This window comes from Heptranchias perlo, chromosome 13, assembly GCF_035084215.1.
Source record: "Heptranchias perlo isolate sHepPer1 chromosome 13, sHepPer1.hap1, whole genome shotgun sequence".
Lineage (NCBI taxonomy): Eukaryota > Metazoa > Chordata > Chondrichthyes > Hexanchiformes > Hexanchidae > Heptranchias > Heptranchias perlo.
Window position 1 is genome coordinate 56,777,290 of NC_090337.1, and position 21,394 is coordinate 56,798,683.

The following is a 21,394-nucleotide window of genomic DNA, read 5'->3' on the forward strand; positions in this document are numbered from 1 at the left end:
TCTTTGGAAGTAGGAATTGTGCCAAAGGATTGGAGGGTGTGTCCAATAACGGGGAAAGGGATAAGCCAGGAAATTATAGCCAGATAGTCTTATCTCAGTTGTGTGTAAACGTCTAGAATCCAAAATACTGCGAACACTTAAAAATAGTGAACACTTAGAAAAACATAGCCCAATCAGAGACAGTCAGCATAGATTTGTAAAGGGCAGGCCATGCTTCATTAATGTAACTGAATTTTTTTGAGGAAATCACAGGATGAATGGGAGGTTATGGATATCGTCTTTTTGGTTTCTCAGAAGGCATTTTATAAGGTTCACATAAGAGATATAAGAAAATTTAGGCCCAAAGTATTAAAAGGCATTGCATGGGGACAGAAAGCAAAGGGTAGAGATAAATAGGCGTCAGATTGTTGGGTATCGGTGATGGTGTGTCCCAGGGATCTGTGCTGGGATTTCTTTTGTTTTTCATTTACATCAATAATTTGGACAGAGAAACAAAAGGAATAGAGGATCGAAGTTTGCTGATGGTACCAAAATAGAGGGAATAGCAGACTGAGGAAGAATACAGGAGGAGATCAACAGATTAGCAGATAGGTGGCAGAAGCAGCTCAATGCAGAGAAATGTGCAGTACATTTTGAAGCAAAAACAGTGAAACGAAGTGTACTCGAAATGGTACTGCTCTTAACTGCAAGGAAGAGATCGAGGGGTGCAGATAAATTGATCTTTCAATGTGGGAGCGCAGGTCAAAATATCATAAAAAATTGTAGGTTTTATACATAGGGGCATTGAATATAAAAAACGGAAGTGATGTTGAATTTGTACAAGATGTTGGTTGGGCTACAGTTAGGGTATTATATGCAGTTCAGGCACTTCGTTAGAGGAAGGATATTTGGGCTATGGAAAGTGTACAGCAAAGACTCACTAGAATGATACCAGGAATGAGAAGTTATAGTTATGAAGAAAGGCTTTTTTTATAAAAAAAAGACTTTTTTTACTGGAGCAGTGAAGGTTAAGGGGGAGTCTAATGGAGGTTTTCAAAATTGTGAAAGATTATACTGATTGGTGAATTGGTAACAAGCGGACATAGACTGAGGATGATCACTACAAGTTGTTTTCATTGTGGCTTATTTGAATATGGAATGAAAGAAATTAAGAACTTGCCTTTATATAACGCCTTTCATGACCTCAGGTCATGCAAAGCGCTTTGCAGCCAATTAAGTATTACTGAATGCTTTATCACATGGCTATTGAGGCAGAGATTATAACATTAGTTAGAATCATAGAAAATTTACAGTACAGAAGGAGGCCATTCGGCCCATTGTGTCCGCGATGGCTGAAAATGAGCCACCCAGCCTAATCCCACTTTCCAGCACTTGGTCTGTAGCCTTGTAGGTTATGGCACTTTAGGTGCATATATCCAGGTACTTTTTAAATGTGATGAGGGTTTCTGCCTCTACCACCCTTTCAGGCAGTGAGTTCCAGACCCCCACCACCCTTTGGGTGAAAAAACTTTTCCTCAGTTCTCTTCTAATTCTTCTACCAATCTCTTTAAATCTATGCCCCTTGGTTATTGACCTCTCTGTTAAGGGAAATAGGTCCTTCCTATCCACTCTATCTAGGCCCCTCATAATTTTATACACCTCAATTAAATCACCCCTCAGCCTCCTCTATTGCAAAGAAAACAATCCCAGCCTATCCAATCTTTCCTCATAGCTAAAATTCTCCAGTCCTGGCAACATCCTCGTAAATCTCCTCTGTACCCTCTTTAGTGCAATTGCATCCTTCCTGTAATGTGGTGACCAGAACTGTATGCTGTACTCGAGCTGTGGCCTAACTAGTGTTTTATACAGTTCTAGTATAACCTCTCTGCTCTTATATTCTGTGCCTTGGTTAATAAAGGAAAGTATCCTGTATGCCTTCTTAACCACCTTATCTACCTGTCCTGCTACCTTCAGGGATCTGTGGACACGCACTCCAAGGTCCCTCACTTCCTCTACACCTCTCAGTATCCTCCCATTTATTGTGTATTCCCTTGCCTTGTTTGCCCTCCCCAAATGCATTACCTCACACTTCTCCGGATTGAATTCCATTTGCCACTTTCCTGCCCACCTGATCATTGATATCTTCCTGCAGTCTACAGCTTTCCTCCTCACTGTCTACCACACGGCCAATTTTTGTATCATCTGCAAACTTCTTAATCATGCCTCCTACATTTAAGTCCAAATCATTAATATATACCACAAAAAGCAAGGGACCTAGTACTGAGCTCTGTGGAACCCCACTGGAAACAGCCTTCCAGTCACAGAAATACCCGTTGACCATTACCCTTTGCTTCCTGCCACTGAGCCAATTTTGGATCCAACTTGCCACTTTCCCTTGGATCCCATGGGCTTGTACTTTTTTGACTAGTCTGCCATGTGGGACCTTGTCAAAAGCCTTGCTAAAATCCATGTAGACTACATCAGACGCGTTACCCTCATCGACCCTCCTTGTTACCTCCTCAAAAAATTCCATCAAGTTAGTCAGACACGACCTTAGAGTCATAGAGTTATACAGCACGGATAGAGGCCCTTCGGCCCATCGTGTCCGCGCCGGCCATCAGCCCTGTCTACTCTATTCCCGTAACAAATCCATGCTGACTGTCCTTGATTAATCCATGCCTTTCTAAATGACGGTTTATACTATCTCTCAGAATTGATTCCAATAATTTGCCCACCACCAGGGTTAGATTGACTGGCCTGTAATTACTCAGTATATCCCTCTCTCCCTTTTTAAACAACAGTACAACGTTAGCAGTCCTCCAATCCTCTAGTTAATAGGAGATTGGATATGTATTTGAAAAGAAATAATATAAAATGATACAGAGAAATGTAAGGAGTTGCACAACACCAGGTTATAGTCCAACAACTTTATTTGAAATCACAAGCTTTCGGAGCTTTGCCTGACCTGACGAAGGAGCAAAGCTCTGAAAGCTTGTGATTTCAAATAAAGCTGTTGAACTATAACCTGGTGTTGTGCAACTCCTTACATTTATCCACCCCAGTCCATCACCGGCATCTCCACATCATCGATACAGAGAAAGGCCAGGTAAATGGTATCTCATACTTTTCAGGATATTAGAAAGGAAAGTTATGCTCTTAGGTCGTCCGGTAACACCAGGGACCAATCCCATGCTCCTTAGAGAGCAAATAAAGCAGGCAAAACAAGCAAGAGGGTTTAGTATGCAAGGGAAAAAAAGAAAGAACTTGCATAGAGCATGATATCACGTCCTCAGGACGTCCCAAAGTGCTTCACAACCACTTGAAGTGAATCCGCTATTATTATGTCGGCAAACTCGGCAGCCAACTCGTGCATAGGAAGGTCCCACAAATCTTCAATAAGATTGACAACTAGTTAATCTGTTTCTGGTGGTGTTGGTTGAGAGAGGAATGTTGGCCAGGACATCAGGAGAACTCCCTGTTCTTCTGCAAACAGTGCCATGGGATCTTTTACATGCACCAAAACAGGCAGATAGGAGCTCAGTTTAACATCTCATCCGAAAGACGGCGCCTCCGACAATGCGGTGAAACACAAATTAGAATTTTACACTCCGCACAGGCTGTAATTCAACTGGGCAGTAGTAATATGATACAACCTTGACCGCTGACCCGTGCAATACATTGCCTGAAGCAAAATAAACTAAATTCTCCTGCAGAACTGGGTGGTGCAGTGATTTAGACACTTGCCTTTCATCTCGAGCCTGGATTTCAATCTAGCCAGCATGATGGGAATGAAACTTCCTCTGTTTTCTGGCTTTAAGAGTCCTGTGTAAAATGAGTTTGAGCAGTCTTGGTTTCTACTGGGCATCACCGTACTAGGTTTTATAAAACACTGGTTAGGCCTCAGCTGGAGCATTGTGTTCAATTCTGAGCAGAGTGTAAAATTCTAATTTGTGTTTCACCGCATTGTCGGAGGTGCCGCCTTTCGGATGAGATGTTAAACTGAGCTCCTATCTGCCTGTTTTGGTGCATGTAAAAGATCCCATGGCACTTTTTGCAGCGGAGATTTACTAGAATGGTGCCAGGGATGAGGGACTTCAGTTATGTGGAGAGATTGGAGAAGCTGATGTTATGCTCCTTAGAACAGAGAAGGTTAAGGGGAGATTTGATTGAGGTGTTGAAAATCATGAACGGTTTTGACAGAGTAAATAAGGAGAAACTGTTTCCAATGGCAGAAAGGTTGGTAACCAGATTTAAGCTGATTGGCAAAAGAGCCAGAGGCAACGAGGGAACATTTTTTTATGCAGCAAGTTGTTATGATCTGGAATGCACTGCCTGAAAGGCTGGTGGAAGCAGATTTAATAGTAACTTTCAAAAGGGAATTGGATAAATACTTGATGGGAAAAAATTTACAGGGCTATGGGGAAGAGCAGGGGAATGGGACTAATTGGATAGCTCTTTCAAAGAGCCGGCGGAATGGCCGATTCCTGTGCTGTATCTACTATGCTACTATGATAATTTGACACTAATTGGCAATCCAGCTCAGAGAAGTCACAGAAGTCATGTGGGAAATGGAAAAATGTCACATTAATAGGGGGCGGTCTTCCGAAGGTTGGGACTGAGGGCTATTGCGGCGGAGAAGAGGGAGCTTCACTGCGTCTGGCTCTGCAATATGCGACCCGAGGAGTGCGGCATGCTGATGTGGGGGGTGATTTTAGAAGGCAATTGTGGGTGCGTTGGGGATGGGGATGCTCCGAAAATCGCGGAAATCCCGTTTGGGTTCGGAAGCTGGCTCCAACCCGCCAACTTCCGAGTTTCCCAGGGACCCACCTGTGTGTGCGTGGGCGACCCGAAAACGGAAGTCCCGCCGGCAATTAAAGCCGGCGGGCTGACAGTTAAAGAGCCAAGTGTACCTCATTGAGGTACATAAGGCACTTTACCTGTGACAGATGAAGGGATTAGAAAGATTTTTAACTTACATGGGCGGCTTGCCCACCACTTCTGATTCACGCCTGGTCCAATTCTCCTGCTCCGATATCCTACTCTTCAACCTCCCGATCTTCCCCCCTTCTCCCTCCCCCCCCTCCCCTTCCGTTCCCGCGCCGGATGACGTCTCGCTCTCTTTCTTCCCCCAACTCCCCCCCCCCCCCCCCCACCCAAGTTGCAGCTCCTGACGGCAGCCAGTCTGTCAATCAGGCTAGCTGCCGGGCGCGAAACCCGGAGAGGATGTTAATCACTATCAATCAACGTGCAATCGCGTCGGAAACGGTAAGTTTGGTTCATGTGAGTTTGCCACACGCACCTTCACCCCGCTGCTGCCGACTCACCACCATAGTCAAATTGAGCCCAGGGTGTCTGATATGGAAAATGTTCCATTTCCCAGCACTAATATCCCTACACTTTGGTGAGCACAAAAATTTTTTTAAAACGCAACACTGAAACCTAGTGCTTGTTTAGTCAGGTCAGCTTGTCAGCACGAACATCTGCTAAAGGCTTTAAATACCGTGCAAAACTCACTGTCACGTGACGATCACAATCGTTGTTGCCTATACAAGAGACTATAACTTGTCGCACTTGCCTCGGGCTCATGACGTGCACATGTAAGAAGCAGTTACACTGTGTTTCCTGCGTTACTCAAAACAAGATAGATAAGACAGTATGCCGAGAAACCTAACTTTGCTCGATTGCTTCAGGCCTTTCAGGGTGATTGCCGCTAACGGATTGGTTTCATTTAAACTTTGCTTCGGATTAAAGATTGATTTAGGGAAAGTGGGCAGGTGGAGTTGATCTGTAATAAAGAGACTGGCTTTTTGGGGCTTAACGAGCTTTTCCTGTTTCTAAAATTCCATGTGTTCCTCTCTGTCATGTACAGTCTCAAGCTGTAATGAATAAAAAGAATGAGAGATTAAGATTAACATTCAAGCATGGCACATCCCCCATTGTCTGCACAGATGGAACCCAGCTGAACCTGGAGAAGGCACAATCCTGCTCATCTGTATGTCTGCAGCAATCCAGTATCGCTGTCACAAAATTAAAAACTTCTTCTCAGCACCGCTATTGAACCAGACCCAGAAGATTGCTTCCTGGGCCTGGACATGATCAAGCTCCCTGACTGCCTCCTAACTGCAGCCCAGTAGTGCCTATTAAAGGGCTCTCTCCCCCCATGTCACTGTGGGTTAAATCGCAAAGGAGAAGTGAAGAATTTTGAGATTCTCCCCTTATAGCTAATCATCTTTGTACTGACCCTGAATTCCTCAGGATTCAGACACAACCACATTGGGTAGAGCCACCTTGTTTTAATTCTGTGGCAGCACCATTTAAGCATATCTTGATGCACGAACACATGTTGGCACATTAGAGTTGCGTACATACCTACTGTGCCTTCAGATAATGTTTTAAACCATGGGGGGTGGGGGAGGAAAGAAGCAATAGCAGTACAGAACAGGGCTGTCACAAATTATCAATAAGGCAGCTTACACATCTTTCAGTGTCCTCCAAACTCGAGACCATCTTAGCCAGACTAAAACTTTCACTACCTACCAAAAATCCCTTCCTACCATCGAAAAGGTTAGATTCCCATCAACACTCTATTAAAACAGCAACCTGCAGAGTTCAGCATTTTACTTAATTTAGAAAACATGGACCTACATCAATAACTCAGCTGCAATAACTTTCTCAATGAATGTAAAATGGCAGAACTAGTACAAGCTGAACAGAGGAGAACTCCCAATTTCTGTAGGGGGAGAGTGAACCACTTCACTGTATGAGGAAAATTCCAGAATGAGTCAATGCAGTCACCTCCTAGTGGGTTGTGGACGGAAGGGAGAATTAAGGCAGCGGACCTCTGGGATTGCAAGGCGAGCTGCCAGTTTATAATGACAGGTGTCTACTTTGGCCTCAGGATTGAGTTTCAGAGGTAGTCCTCAACCTCCATGTACGACTAGATATAAAGTGGGAAATCTGGAGGAAGACGGTGTCCAAGGGCATCTCCTTTGCTCAGCTATTTCATAACCCTCTCAGTTAGCAGGGTCATACTTGAGACCCCTGACAGACAAGGAAACTCATTGCTAGCATTATTTTAAAAGAAATCCTGTCTATTAGGACCCTTTGGAAACATCTGTTACAATTAAGTCTGTGCACCATTAAGGTGTTTGGTATTTTTCTGTTTCTGTTAAATTCTTTGTATAGTCAATTCAGAATGATCTCATTAGGAGTATGAAGCCTGGAACAAGGGAGTGGAATTACAAACAGGAGTCAAGCCATTTGCCAGAATAGGTGAAGCATTCACTCAATAGTGTTGCATTATTGCAGTCTTGTGGTCTGTACCTAAAGAGAACTCATTCCAACGTGTCCACATTCAGCTCTGTATAACTGTCAGATGTGTACCTTCTGTAATTACAATAGTTAGGTACATAAGTGTTTGCAGTAACATGTAGAATCTTGCCCGGAATGTAGGAGAGGATCATTCTATTCCAGACTATAAAACTATCATGAGTAATTGGTAAATCACGAGTAAATCCTGGTAATAACAGAAATATATAGTGACACAATCCCCGAAATAGGCAGATTGATGACTGCCCTAATATCAATCCAGCTCCCTCACACTGTCAGGCTCAGTAACTCCTTCCACGGTGCCCTGTGTTACTGACACCGTTTCTCCGAGGTTTCCATGGATCTTCTGCCGAAGTTACAGTGGACGATCGGGAGAACCCCCTGCGGATATTCTACCCTTTTTAATCTGCAGAATGCAGCACAGGAAAAGGATCTGTGGTATTGGTCGACAAGCCATTGAAACCATGTCCACAGTATCTGGCGGCGGTAAATAAAACAAATAGGACGTTGAGATATATAGCAAATGGAATAAAACACAAATCACAGGATGTGATACTGAGTCTATACAGGACATCCCCATTTAGAGTTCTAGATGCAGTTCTGGTCACCATATTACAGGAAGGACATCATGGCACTGGAAAAGGTCCAGCAAAGGGCTACTGATCTGATACCAGGCATCGGACACTTGACACTTGAACTACAAGAAGAGACTACAGAACTGAGTTTGTTTACACTAGAGAGAGAAGACTGTGAGAGGATCTTATTGAGGTATTCAAGATCCTTAAAGATATCGACAAGTTGACTTCTGAGAAACAGCTTACCATGGCCCCGAGAGTGATAATGAGAGGACTTAGAAGAGGGGAAGTGAATGGGATAGATCAGTTATAACTACTTCATGAGGCGGATGGTAAATGTTCAGGATAGTCTGCACAGGGATGTGATCGCGGCCGCTAACATAAGTGACTTTAAGATCGAGTTGGAATGGCATTTGGCAGGGAAGTCAGTTGATGGATATAGGTAGTGAATTGTCTTCTACTTTTGGACTGCGGGGCCAGCCAGATGAACTGCAGTGGCTGTTTCTGGTCCTGTACATTCCTATGTTTTTATGAAAAATATAGCCTTGCCAACTGACTGGATGTGGGACAGGAAAAAGGTCAGCTCAGTGTCATGCAGAATGCTAAGGTTATGTGCCATTTCACAATACTGAGTACTGTGTCCAGCATGGAGAGTATACAGTGTAAATTCACCAAGATGATGCCACAGATGGAAAACTATAGTTATGAGGAGAGACTTGAGATACTGGGACTATTTATACTGTTTCAGACAGGGCTAAGAGGAGATTAGATAGCGGTTTTTAAAATTATGAAAAGTTTTGATAGAGTGAATTGGGAAAGAATATTTCCTCTTGTTGGGAGTCAGTCACAAAGGGTCATCACTTATAAAATTGTCACTAAGAGAGAGAGGTTTAAGAAATTTCCTTGCACATTCCTTCTTTAAGCATGCCATAGAAAGTGGTTGAGGCAGTGACAATTATATGTTTTAAGGAAAAAGTGCATAAATATTTGAAGCAGGCAAGGTACAGGGATATAGGGAGAGAGTGGGGCAGTGGGTTTAATTTGGAATTGCTCCAGCAAAGACCTAGCATGGGCACAATGGGCTGAATGGTCTCCTTCATTATAGCACAATGAATCCAATAGGGAATTCAGGAGAAACTTCTTTACCCAAAGAGTGGTAAGAATGCAGAATGCACTACCACAAAGATTAGTTGAGGCAAATAGCATAGATGCATTTAAGGGGCAGCTAGATAAGCCCACGAGGGAGAAAGGAATAGAAAGGTATTCTGATGAAGTAGGGAGGGAGGAGGCTCGTGTGAAGCATAAATGCCGGCATAGACCAGTTGGACCAGTTTCAGTGTTGTAGATTCGATATAACTCGATGTAACATTCTGTGGTTCTACCTGGTTCAGCTTGAGTGGGCGGTTTATGGAGCTGGAGCTGTTGGTTCTGTGGGAATGAAGCAAGATGGTTTTGCTTCTATTGAGCTGAAGGAACTTAAAGTCTATCCAAGTCTTGATGTCAGATTGCACAGGCATGGAGTCATCGGTGGAGGAGAGGTAGAAATAGATGTCATCAGCAAACATGTGAAAAGGGACTATATGCTTGCACGTGATGTCTTCAGAGGGTAGTATGGATGATAAATAAGTGGATCAAGGATATAGCAGTGGGCACACCACAGGTGGTTGTGCAGACATGGGAGGAGAAAATATTTGAGGAGATGTAGTGCCTACATTGGGACAGATAAGAATATAACCAGGAGAGAATGATGTCATGAACATAGAGAAGAAGGAATGGCCTGGAGCTTTGAAAGTGATAAAGAGGACAGAGTTAACAGATATGCAGGATGTCATTGATGACTCCAGGATGAGAAGTTACATTTTTTTGTAATACATACATAAAAGATTGTGGGTTTTCTTTTTTTAACATTTGATTTCTATTTTCTCTCCCCTCCTCTCTGGAGAGCACTGACCCTCACTGGCTTTATGGTTGCCATCCACCCTCCAGTGCCTCATTGAAGTGACTGTTCTTCATGTATGAGGCTTGCCAATGAGTATTAGCAGCCTATTCAACACAAAGGGCATCAACCGAGCCTGATTCTGTTCTCATCCGATGTCCACACGTGCACTTTCCAGTAGGAATCACTAGATAATCAGGAGCAGAAATCCTGGCTGATCCCCCTCCCCCCCCCCCCCCCCCCGAAGGATCTAAGGCCACCCTGTTGTTGCTCCAACTGTGAAAGTTTTTTTTAACCTATTGTGCTCTCCATTTCCATTTGAAGGTGATGGTAATACATTCATAAATCAATGAGTTTTAAAACTGTAGGACTTGACTGTGCATTATATATATATGCTAGAGGGTCTATAGCATTGCAGAATTCTCGCAGAATCATCAAATTTACAGGCACAGAAGGAGGCCATTTAGCCCATTGCACCTGTGTTGTTGCTAACTCTTTAACTGTAGCCATTTACTCTAATCCCATTTCACTGCACCTTTCTTCCTATCCTTCCATATTCTTCCTTTTCAAATACTTATCCTAAGTCAATTTTTAAATAATGATATAATCTCATTACAGTTGAATTGCTGGAAAATTCTCCTCCTGGTAATATACTATGGTCTACACTGTAGTGACTCAACCATGCACGTTATTGCTTTTTAAATGGGGTGTGTGTGGCGGGGAGCGATTGTGTCTGTATTCCAGTTACATCTTCTGGGTCTCCATTTCTAAACACCTAATTTTCATTCTCCATAGGCTATTATAAAGGAAGGACTTCTAATGAAACAAACAAGTTCATTTCAGCGCTGGAAGAAAAGATACTTCAAGCTCCGGGGACGGACACTGTACTATGCAAAGAATGCAAAGGTAATTTTTTAAAAATTCTCTGCTCATCTACCTGCAGTTGTATAGCAGCAAATCTGCTGTTGATCGATTCATTCATGCTATTCATCATTGTGGTTGACTAGATGCTGTAGTGTGCTAACTAGGACTTTTTTTTTACAAAATCTATGTCCTTTATGCTGTAACATTCATGCAGACATTATGCTCACAGTGGCATAAATTTGGCACAAAAGCTACAGTATGTAGAGGCTGAATCATGGTTCGGCTACACTATTTTTGAGACCCATTCACAATGATGATAAGACAATGAAGTGATGATGTGTCATCTTCAGCATAACAGGCAAACTGGACTCAACGTATCAGAGTCCAATGGTGTGTCTTGACAGCTTGAGATGCATTGAAACTGTCTTATACCTAGTTAAACCTACCTCCCATTTCTAGTTATATCAGCCTTCCATTGTTAGTTATACCTGCTTCCTATTGCTAGTTATACATGCTGCCCATCGCTAGTTATACCTGCCTCCCATTACTAGTTATACCTGCCTCCCATCGCTAGTTGAACTTGCAACCCATCACTAATTATATCTGTTTCTCATCACTAGTTAAACCTGCCTCCCAATGTTAGTTATACCTGCCTCCCATTGCTAGTTATACATTCCTTCTTTTGTTAATATCACCAGTGTATGTTCCCCCAGATTATGTTTACTTCAACCTCTGGATTTCCCTGAGATCTGAAGTGCTGCTATGAGCACACGTCTCCATCGTGTCTTACATTGCGTATGTACCTGTTTATGTATTTCAAAGGATATCAATGTACCCAGTGTGTTATTTAGTGCAATTCAGTTGTGCCAGCCAGGCCAGTACAACATGAGTCATTCTTATTGGAATTTATCAATAAACCAGTGAAAGTTCATGTGTTTTCTAGCCTCATTGATTGTAGCTAAACTCCACACTCTCTTGGCCTTTTGCACTCCACTGGTCTTTTGCAGCTCAAGATCTAGCCACATAGGAATGCACAGGTCGAAAAAAGACCATTGTGGTCCGTCTGGCCAGTCTCAGTGTCTAATAAATATATACCATGATAGCTGTCACATCCCTCTGTCAAATATTTCTCCAGGTATTTATCCATCAATAAAGAAACAATTCTTAAAGAGCTGAGGGTGCCAAAAAATGAATAAGTTTCCAAGGCCAGATCTTTTGCACCACAGAATATTGAAAGAGGCTAGTGTGGAAGTAATGGAGAGGGACAAACCTTTATTTTTCAAATTCATTAGACATGAGAGCTATACCAAAGGACTAGAGGGTGGCAAATGTTACATTCTGTTCAAAAAGGGGGAAAAAGATAAGCCAGGCAACTATCGACTGGTTAGCTTAACATCAGTAGTAGGAAAATTACTAGAGACTATAATTAGAGATAAAATAAATAAATACTTAGAAGGGCGTGGGCTGACCAGCAATTGACAACATGGAATTGTGACGGTTAGGTTATGTTTGACTAATTCGATAGAATTTTTTGAGAGAATAATATGCTGAGTTCTGGTGCAGCTTTTTTGCACAATCTTTACATTTGCTGTGCATTTAAAATGGCTGCACCAACATAAGTAGCACCTAGGAAAATTGGGAGGATGTGACTCACTGTGTCAACTCCCATACTGTTGCATTATTTGGATCATGATCAGCCCCCCTAATATCCCCTACTTTGTCTTGCCGTCCATTTTTTTAACGCCTTCATGAAGTGCTTTCTACATGAAAGGAGCTGTACACATGTAAATTGTTATTTGTTTCTATACCCATATTTGGAATTTAAAACTGAAAGTGAATTTTCAACAAATTCAGCCCAAAATGGATGTTCCTTTTAGCGTAGTTGTGTCTCTACACCTCTTCTTGTGTCTCTGTCCTGTTCATGGCCTCTTCTTGAATCTCTGTTCCATCCATCATGTGGCTATGTACCTTCTATTCATCACATCTCCACTGCTTTTGAATGCATTCCATGATCTTTTCTCATTTTCTCCCCTCTTCTGAAAGCGCTGACCCTTCCTGGAGAATGGGTTCCACAAGTTGGATGCTGCCCTCCAGCTCCTTACCCAATTGGCCTATTTTTATGTGTGAGCCTAGATAGTGAGTGATGGCAGGTTGTTCCACTGTGGGGAGGGGGTGGAGTGGATCACGGCCGAGCCTAATCCTGTCCTCACCTGCCGCCATCTGCACTTTCCAGCAGGAGTCACAGGGTAGTGATCAGGAGCAGGAAGTATGGCCCAGGGGTGCTGAGGCTAATTGTAGTGCCCAAACTGCTGCCCCAGGTGACATCAGCTAACTCATCATAAGCTGGGGATCAAATCAGGGACCTTGCTGGATTGTATGGCTCAGTTAAACTCTGGGCACTGAGCCATTTGGGGAGTTCTGATTTCTTTTAAGACAAAGGATCACTTGTGCGGGGGGTAAGGGTTGTTGAGAAGATAAAAATTTGCTCTATTTTTATCAGCAGTGGCCACTTTTCTTGTAATGCTCCTCCTTCCTCGTTCTCTTTATCCTCTTATGTCTTGCTTTAATTGTCCTCTCCCTGGCCCATTTGGTTGGTGTTTGTACTGCTGTTCTACTCTCGAGTTCACCAGCAAGTGCGCATCATAATCTGATTTTGTGAAAATGTGTTGCAAATAGATTTCTTGGCTGAGGGGAAGAAGCAGCTGACAACATTACGGGGATTACGGGTCCAAACAAATGAGCTCACTCCATTGGCATTGCGCTTTTGTCACTCCCGAACCAAATATGGTGCAATGAGCAGTACTTTTAAAATCTCCAATATAAAACAATTTGTAATACTTACCAACACATTCTTATTAGTGCTTTGAGTGTATTAAAATAATTCAACTTTTCGAAATCCTTTTTAACAGATCAGCTTGGAGCCACTGGTTCTGAGCCTGTCATTCTTGGACTGCACAGATTGTCCACACTGCTGTTACAATCTGCAGTCATGAGAAATGCTTAAGACTGACATTACTGGAAAATTTCCTTCTGGCTGTTTAATGCCATCTACAAATTCACACGGTATAAATTTAGCTTTCCAGCTCCCAGGGCCAAAGGCCCCAGTCACTTGGCTGCTATCTAAAGCAAACAAAAATGTAGTGTACTCAAACAGGAAGTGCTTGAGAAGAAGAGTGCTCCAGCTCAAACCCTCTCATTCTCATACCCAGCCCTGGGGGATGCAGGATAGCCCTCTTATTATATGATTCCTGGTACAGGGGAGTAGGGGATAGTCCTCATTTATCATATCTCATATAGATGGATACAAGATAACCCTTTTATTATGATACCCAGTGTAGCAGGATTCTCCTCCCTCCCAGTGAGGCTCTCCACAAGGTGGTGCAACATTCTATCCTATCGTCTCCCCTTCCCCTTAGAGCTCTCTGTGGGGTCATAACACCCCCTCCCCCATTGATTGTTATAATATGGGCATGGGGTTGTATCTTTCCATCGATCTCTGTATACTATATTCGTGGGATCATAACACACCATTGATCACTCTATAATGGGATGTGGGGTTGTACCCCTCCATTGAACGCTCTGTAATACGTGTTGGATAGCATCCCCCCATTGATCTCTGTAATGGGAGCATGGGTCAAATCACCCCAATACCTCTTTGCATTGGGGTGAGGGGTGGATTTCACAGGTTCAACTAGCTTTGATCTCCCTCTACTTCCTTGGTCTGTCACATACAGCACTGTGCTTTCATTGACTGTCTTGTATTGTTTTTTTCTTACAGTCCATCATATTTGATGAAGTGGATTTAACAGATGCCAGTGTCGCAGAATCCAGCACAAAAAATGTTAACAACAGTTTTACAGTGAGTAGCTCTGACATGAGTCATATTTAGCAGTAGTTTTGCTGCATCCGGTGATATTACTGAGAGTGGATTGTATGTTAATAATGAGCACAGATAGCATAGCTATCTGACTATTTATCGGACAGGTAGTTATACCAATGACAGTAGTTTTACTTTGTTTTAAATGTGTTAATTGCGTTTAATTTTGCATTGACTGGGTACGTTCCATGCTAAAGAAAGGATTTCAGTGATGGTGGAGGTGAGATCAAGGCAGATGCAGGTGCTGTTGCCAAGGTGAAAATAAGCAGTTTTGGTGTTGGATAGAATATTGGTTTGAAGCTCAGATCAGGTTCGAACTGTTTTGCTCTGTGATTCAGCTTGCTCAAACAGCAAGGGATGAGAATGCAATTTCAGGCAAAAGTACAGGCTTTTAGCAGGAGACAAATAACATGGCATCAGTATTTCCATTGTCGCTAGGACGTCCCAAAGCGCTTCACAGCTAATGAAGAACTTTTGAAGTTTAGTTGCTGTTGTAATACAGGGAAATGCAGTGGCCAATTTGCGCACAGCAAGGTCCCACAAACAGCATTGAGATAAATGATCAGATGATCTGTTTTAATGATGTTGGTTGAGGCATAAAAGTTGGCAAGGGCTGCTGCGGATTGCTGTTGTTTGGGCCTCAATTTTTCTTCAGCTAGAGATTTATTTTAAATCCCGGATTAACTCTCTTTCCTGATTTTTCAATCAAGTCCTGATTTATAGTGAGTATGATGAGCAGGGCAGAGCAGGTCAAGTATTTGGGTTTAAATTCTATTGTAGTTAGAGAGCATTGGGAGCTCAGTGCCTTACCGTTTTTTGTTTTGTTATGAATTTTGAATGTCTGTTCTAGAATCCTTTTTCATGGGCTTGGATGTAGGGGTGGAGGAGATTGCAGAGGTCGGGTGTAGTGAGCTGGGATGTAGGAGTGGAGGAGGTTGCAGTGATTGAGTGTAGTGAGCTAGGTTGTAGGGGTAGAGAGGGTACAGAGGCAAGATGGAGTGAGGTCCTGGAGGGCTTTCGGGATTTTGAATCCAATGAATTGGGGTACTGGGAACCAGTAAAGTTCTGTGAGGATGGGGTTGATAGATTTGCACAAGGGTATTTGGGAGGTGGAAATTTAGGTCCAGTTGGAATTTGTTACAGTTGGGAGACTGATAATGGGGATATTGGAGAAGCTGTGTCTAGAGGTAACAGAAGTTTTCATAAGGATTTCAGTGATGTGGAGGTGAGATAAAGGCAGATGCAGGTGCTGTTGCCAAGGTGAAAATAAGCAGTTTTGGTGTTGGATAGAATATTGGTTTGAAGCTCAGATCAGGTTCGAACAGGTTTTGCTCTGTGATTCAGCTTGCTCAAACAGCAAGGGATGAGAATGCAATTTCAGGCAAAAGTACAGGCTTTTAGCAGGAGACAAATAACATGGCTTCAGTATTTCCATTGTCGCTAGGAAAAAGATCTGACTAGATTTGAGTACATGGAGTGCTGAAGACCGGTTTCCTCTTCCTGTTGTTGCTCTCTGTTGTCAGACTGTGACCTGGACTTGATGTTGGACAGTCTGACAATACAACAACAACAGGAAGAGCAAACAGTTCCTCAGCATTCCGTATACCCGGATCCATACAGAATTTCCTCTCTGATTTTAATTCATTAGGAAGTCTCCCAACTCTGAAAGTGTGGAGCTGAATCTCTACTTGGGGAGCAAGAGTTGCCACGACAGATGGGATTTATTCAGCCATGTTCAGGCTAACAGGGAGAGCAGCAGCAGCAATTCTGACTTGGGAGTTTAGAGGGAGTAGAGAACCTGCCAAACTGTATGGGAGAAGTGTCCTGCTTTATTCCCCTCTTCTTTCCAATCTCCACCTCACACACTCTAATCCACTCTCCCTGACACACTGCATATGCCTAAGTGGATCTTCTACACTGAAGGGCAAAATAGAAGTAGGAGCAGCTCGTGTGATTTTGTGCTATAGAAGCAAAGAACAAAGCCATCCCTGACCATGAACCCTGAGCAGGATTGACTCAGCTTCCCCAGGCAAGCACAGATACTGATCTCGAGCAACATTTGACGCAAGTGCTGCTGACCTTCCCATATATATGCTAATCTGTAACTCCTGGTTGCTGGTCCACGCAGATGGGTGTTTTGGTTGCCACTCTAGAGCTGAGTTTCTCGGTCTCTATCTCCCTTTTCTTTGCCCTCCTTTGTTTCCCACCTCTTTCCAGTCTCTACCTCCACACTCCCTTCCACCCTTTCTGACACATGCACCATGCCTAAGTGGATCTTCTACACCATTGTTGCTGCCTTCTCAGTCTCTTGTCTCTCCTGGTTATGCCTACAACTTCCCTCTGCATTCTCCACCCCACATACTGTGGCACACACCACTGGCTCTCTCTAAGCAGCTACCCCAGCAACCTCACGCCCCTATCCCGTTGCTTACCCCATCCCTTACACTCCCCAGTGGTCAAGTTTTCCATTCTGCTTCCTATCCCCTTAAACACCTTCTACACACCCACTGATACCTCCAGTCAGTCTTTCTTTAACCCTCTGACTCCTTCAGTGAGTTCTTGGCTGCCCATTTTCTCACATTCATTTGCAAAATGTCTTCTCATTATTAAAAAAAGGCTTTCCCCCCTCCATGACCTCATCCTGGAGGAGTACATTGGCATTCTGACCGATGCCTGGCTCACTGATAGCAGGTCTTTCCCGATCAGTGAGACAGCCCCACCAGGCGAGGCTTACCACTCTGCCTCCTGTGAGGAATTGCAGTGGGCACTCCAATCTTGCCCCATCCCTCAACTTCCTGCCATTATCTGTACATGCAGACACCACCTTCAAGATTCTCCATTGTCTTCCTCATTCACTTTTCTTCAGTGAATGACTGCTCATCCGTGACAAATCAAAAGAGATGTCTTTGATTCTATCTGTACTGAGCTGAAGGAAATGACAACTCATCCATGACTTGGTGGTAGACAAGCTGTTGGAAATTATATTAATAGTTGTTAATGGTGGCAGCGAAAGTTAGAGTCTGAGTGTCTGTGGCGTACGTTTGCAAGCTGACCCTGCACTTGCGAATGATGTTGCCGAGAGGTAGCATGTTGACAGAGTCGAGGCCAGAGCCGCACAGAAGAAGTGTTACTCTTATCTATGCTGTGGTATACCTGACCTGAGAGTGTTTGATGAGACAGTGTAGTGGGAGCTTTACTCTAACTAACCCGTGCTGTACCTGCCCTGGGAGTATTCGATGAGACAGTGTAGAGGGAGCTTTACTCTCTACCTAAGCTGTGCTGTTCCTAATGTGGTAATGCTTAACGCTGAGACAGGTTGGGGATGGGGGGGTAGTTTTAACCCCCAAGGATGGGTGGGGGGGTTAAGTTCTTAAAAATGTGAAACCCGACCCCAACCCGCTATGAACACACCTGCTCTCGAGAGGCGAGTCAGTAATTTTAATATGTTAATGAGGCTGCGTGCCTCAAATTTTAGCTGCCATTTGGATTTAACGGCTGTGGGCCAGGTTTCCCAGGGCTCGGGGAAACCCAGCAGCTAAAGGGAGGCGAGAACTGCCGGCTCCAACAGGTAAGTGCTTTTCCAGCACTGCTTGTGTGCCAGGAGGAACAGGAGTGCTCCCTCCGGCCCCCCAAGCAAACCTGCCGTGACCTGCCTCCCTCCCCTCGATCGTCCAACCCCATCCCTGCGATCTCCAGACCCCTACCACAATCCGATTCCCCCCCCCCCCCCCCCCCCAACCCACAATCGACCGATCCCCTCCCTGCGATCACTGGGCCTGCAATTAGCCTATCTCCCCGCGATCCAATGCCGACCTGCGATTTCCCCCCACCCCGGCGATCTCTCTCCCCCGTGATCTCTTCCCCCGCGATATCTCCCCCCGCAATCTCTTCTCCCCGCGATCTCTCCCCCCGCAATCTCTTCTCCCCGCGATCTCTCCCCCCGCAATCTCTTCTCCCCGCGATCTCTCCCCCCGTAATCTCTTCTCCCCGCGTAATCTCTTCCCCCGTGATATCTCCCCCCGCAATCTCTTCTCCCCACGATCTCTCCCCCCGCAATCTCTTCTCCCCGCGATCTCTCCCCCCGCAATCTCTTCTCCCCGCGATCTCTCCCCCCGTAATCTCCTCCCCGCGATCTCTTCTCCCCGCAATCTCTTCTCCCCGCGATCTCTCCCCCCGCAATCTCTTCTCCCCGCGATCTCTCCCCCCGTAATCTCTTCTCCCCGCGTAATCTCTTCTCCCCGCGATCTCTCCCCCCGCAATCTCTTCTCCCCGCGATCTCTCCCCCCGCAATCTCTTCTCCCCGCGATCTCTCCCCCCGTAATCTCTTCTCCCCGCGTAATCTCTTCTCCCCGCGATCTCTCCCCCCGCAATCTCTTCTCCCCGCGATCTCTTCTCCCCGCGATCTCTTCTCCCCGCAATCTCTTCTCCCCGTGATCTCTTCCCCCGCGATCTTTTCCCTTTGCCATCTCTTTCTTCTGCCATCTCTTCCCCGCCGCAATCTCTTCCCCTGTGATCTCTTCCCCCCCGCGATCTCTTCCCCCCCGCAATCTCTTCCCCCCACCCAACCCGTGATCCGATCCTCCACCCCGCTCCCTCCCCTCATCCCCGTAAATATCAGGACCAGAGTTCCTGAAGTGTAAAGTGTTTCATTGTTCTGCACTAACAATCCTCACCTTAATGAGCATAAAATTCAGACAAAACAACTAACATACAGGTACTGTAGGTTGAAGTGAGGCAGAGGTTTTACTTCAAACCCAGTACTTTACTAATGCTTATAAACTGTTTCAGCTTCACTCTAGCAGTTTATGATGCTGTACCTTATTTGCAGGTTCCTATGATGCATTTACTCCAAACCCTACTTTGTATGAAGACTGGTAGATTCCAGTTGGTAATATGCAGGTGGTGAGTGGTATTTGTCCAGTTCCTATTGCACGGGATGGTGTGAATCCACCATTTGATTCGGGATGGCTGCTCCAATGCACTGTGCTGTCCATTCAGACCTACAGCCCTACAATTCTGCACAATCTTGAGTTCCTGATCTCATTTATATCATTAGTTATGCTGCAAGAGTGGGGGAAATCCCAGGTCAAGTTTGTGCAGCTCCTCAAAGACCAGTGAAGCTGGAGGCCTGAAAGCAAATGTGTAACATTGATTGGTGGGGGGGGGGGAGGGGCGGCGGGGAGGGAGCAAGTAAAAAAAAGGGGATTGTGTTGGAGCTGGGGAGATGGTGGGAATATTTTTTTAAATTATGAAAATCTATGACAATAAGCATTAGATTTTGTATCCAAGAAGCAAGCTACCCCAGCCATGCACTAAGGGTTAAGCTTCAATGTTCCAGGACTAGGATTTCCTGCTGTTTACGTTCCAACCGACTGGACTTGAACTCACTTCCTCATGTCATCCTGTTAGTGTTGACCGGGATGCAGTTTGAGACAAGAGGCCATCAGCTTCAGGCAGAGACTGTGAGACTCAGAGGGGACGGGAGGGGAGGAATTATCCCTTTGCAAGAAGGTTGTTTAAACGCACTGTGTAGATGTAACACAGTTGCTAATAGATTGTTAAGTACCAGACTCTCACAGCAACCAGATCAGACCTCCAGCTCCAACATAATGTCACAATACATACAAGGAATTGTATGCTAAAGTATAAAGCTACAAAACAAAGGGAGCAAAAGGTGGCAGTGAGTTAAGGATACTTATCCAGCTGAACAGTTGAAGTGTTTAATGAGGATTAACAAATTTGGAGATAAAATGACAGGTTTAAACTGAGTGCTGGCTGATCCCTATTGTGAGTGCTGGCTGGTCTCTATTGTCAAAGCTGGCTGGTCTCTAATGTGAGTCATGGCTTGTCTCTAAAGTGAGTGCTGGCTGGTTTCTAATGTGAGTGCTGGCAGGTCTTTACTGTGAGTGCTGGCTGGTCTCTAATGCGAATTGTGGTTGATTCCTAATGTGAATTGTGGCTGATTCCTAATGTGAGTGCTGGCTGATCCCAAATGTGAATGCTGGCTGGTCCCTAATGTGAATGCTGGCTGGTCCCTAATGTGAATTCTGGCTGATCCCTAATGTGAATGCTGGCTGGTCCCTAAAGTCAACGCAGGTTGATCCCTAATGTGAATACTTTCTGGTCTCTAATGTGAGTGCTTTCTGGTCTCTAATGTGAGTGCTTTCTGGTCTCTAATGTGAGTGCTGGCTGGTCTCTAATGTGAGTGCTGGCTGGTCTCTAATGTGAGTGCTGGCTGGTCTCTAATGTGAGTGCTGGCTGGTCTCTAATGTGAGTGCTGGCTGGTCTCTAATGTGAGTGCTGGCTGGTCTCTAATGTGAGTGCTGGCTGGTCTCTAATGTGAGTGCTCGCTGGTCTCTAATGTGAGTGCTGGCTGGTCTCTAATGTAAGTGCTTTCTGGTCTCTAATGTGAGTGCTGGCTGGTCTCTAATGTGAGTGCTGGCTGGTCTCTATTGTGAGTGCTTTCTGGTATCTATTGTGAGTGCTGGCTGGTCTCTATTGTGAGTGCTGGCTGGTCTCTATTGTGAGTGCTGGCTGGTCTCTATTGTGAGTGCTGGCTGGTCTCTATTGTGAGTGCTGGCTGGTCTCTATTGTGAGTGCTGGCTGGTCTCTATTGTGAGTGCTGGCTGGTCTCTATTGTGAGTGCTGGCTGGTCTCTATTGTGAGTGCTGGCTGGTCTCTATTGTGAGTGCTGGCTGGTCTCTATTGTGAGTGCTGGCTGGTCTCTATTGTGAGTGCTGGCTGGTCTCTATTGTGAGTGCTGGCTGGTCTCTATTGTGAGTGCTGGCTGGTCTCTATTGTGAGTGCTGGCTGGTCTCTATTGTGAGTGCTGGC

General features: G+C 44.7%; 1 protein-coding gene across 2 annotated transcripts in view; it reads left to right on the forward strand.

Annotated features, from left to right (window-relative positions):
• The window catches only part of LOC137331611 (diacylglycerol kinase delta-like), a 142,698-nt gene that overhangs the window by 15,777 nt on the left and 105,527 nt on the right, over nt 1-21,394 (forward strand). For both annotated transcript variants that reach the window (XM_067995522.1, XM_067995523.1), the window contains exons 2-3: nt 10,615-10,725; nt 14,462-14,542. In XM_067995522.1, coding sequence (XP_067851623.1) covers nt 10,615-10,725; nt 14,462-14,542 — 192 coding nt within the window. The remainder of the gene's footprint in view (nt 1-10,614; nt 10,726-14,461; nt 14,543-21,394) is intronic.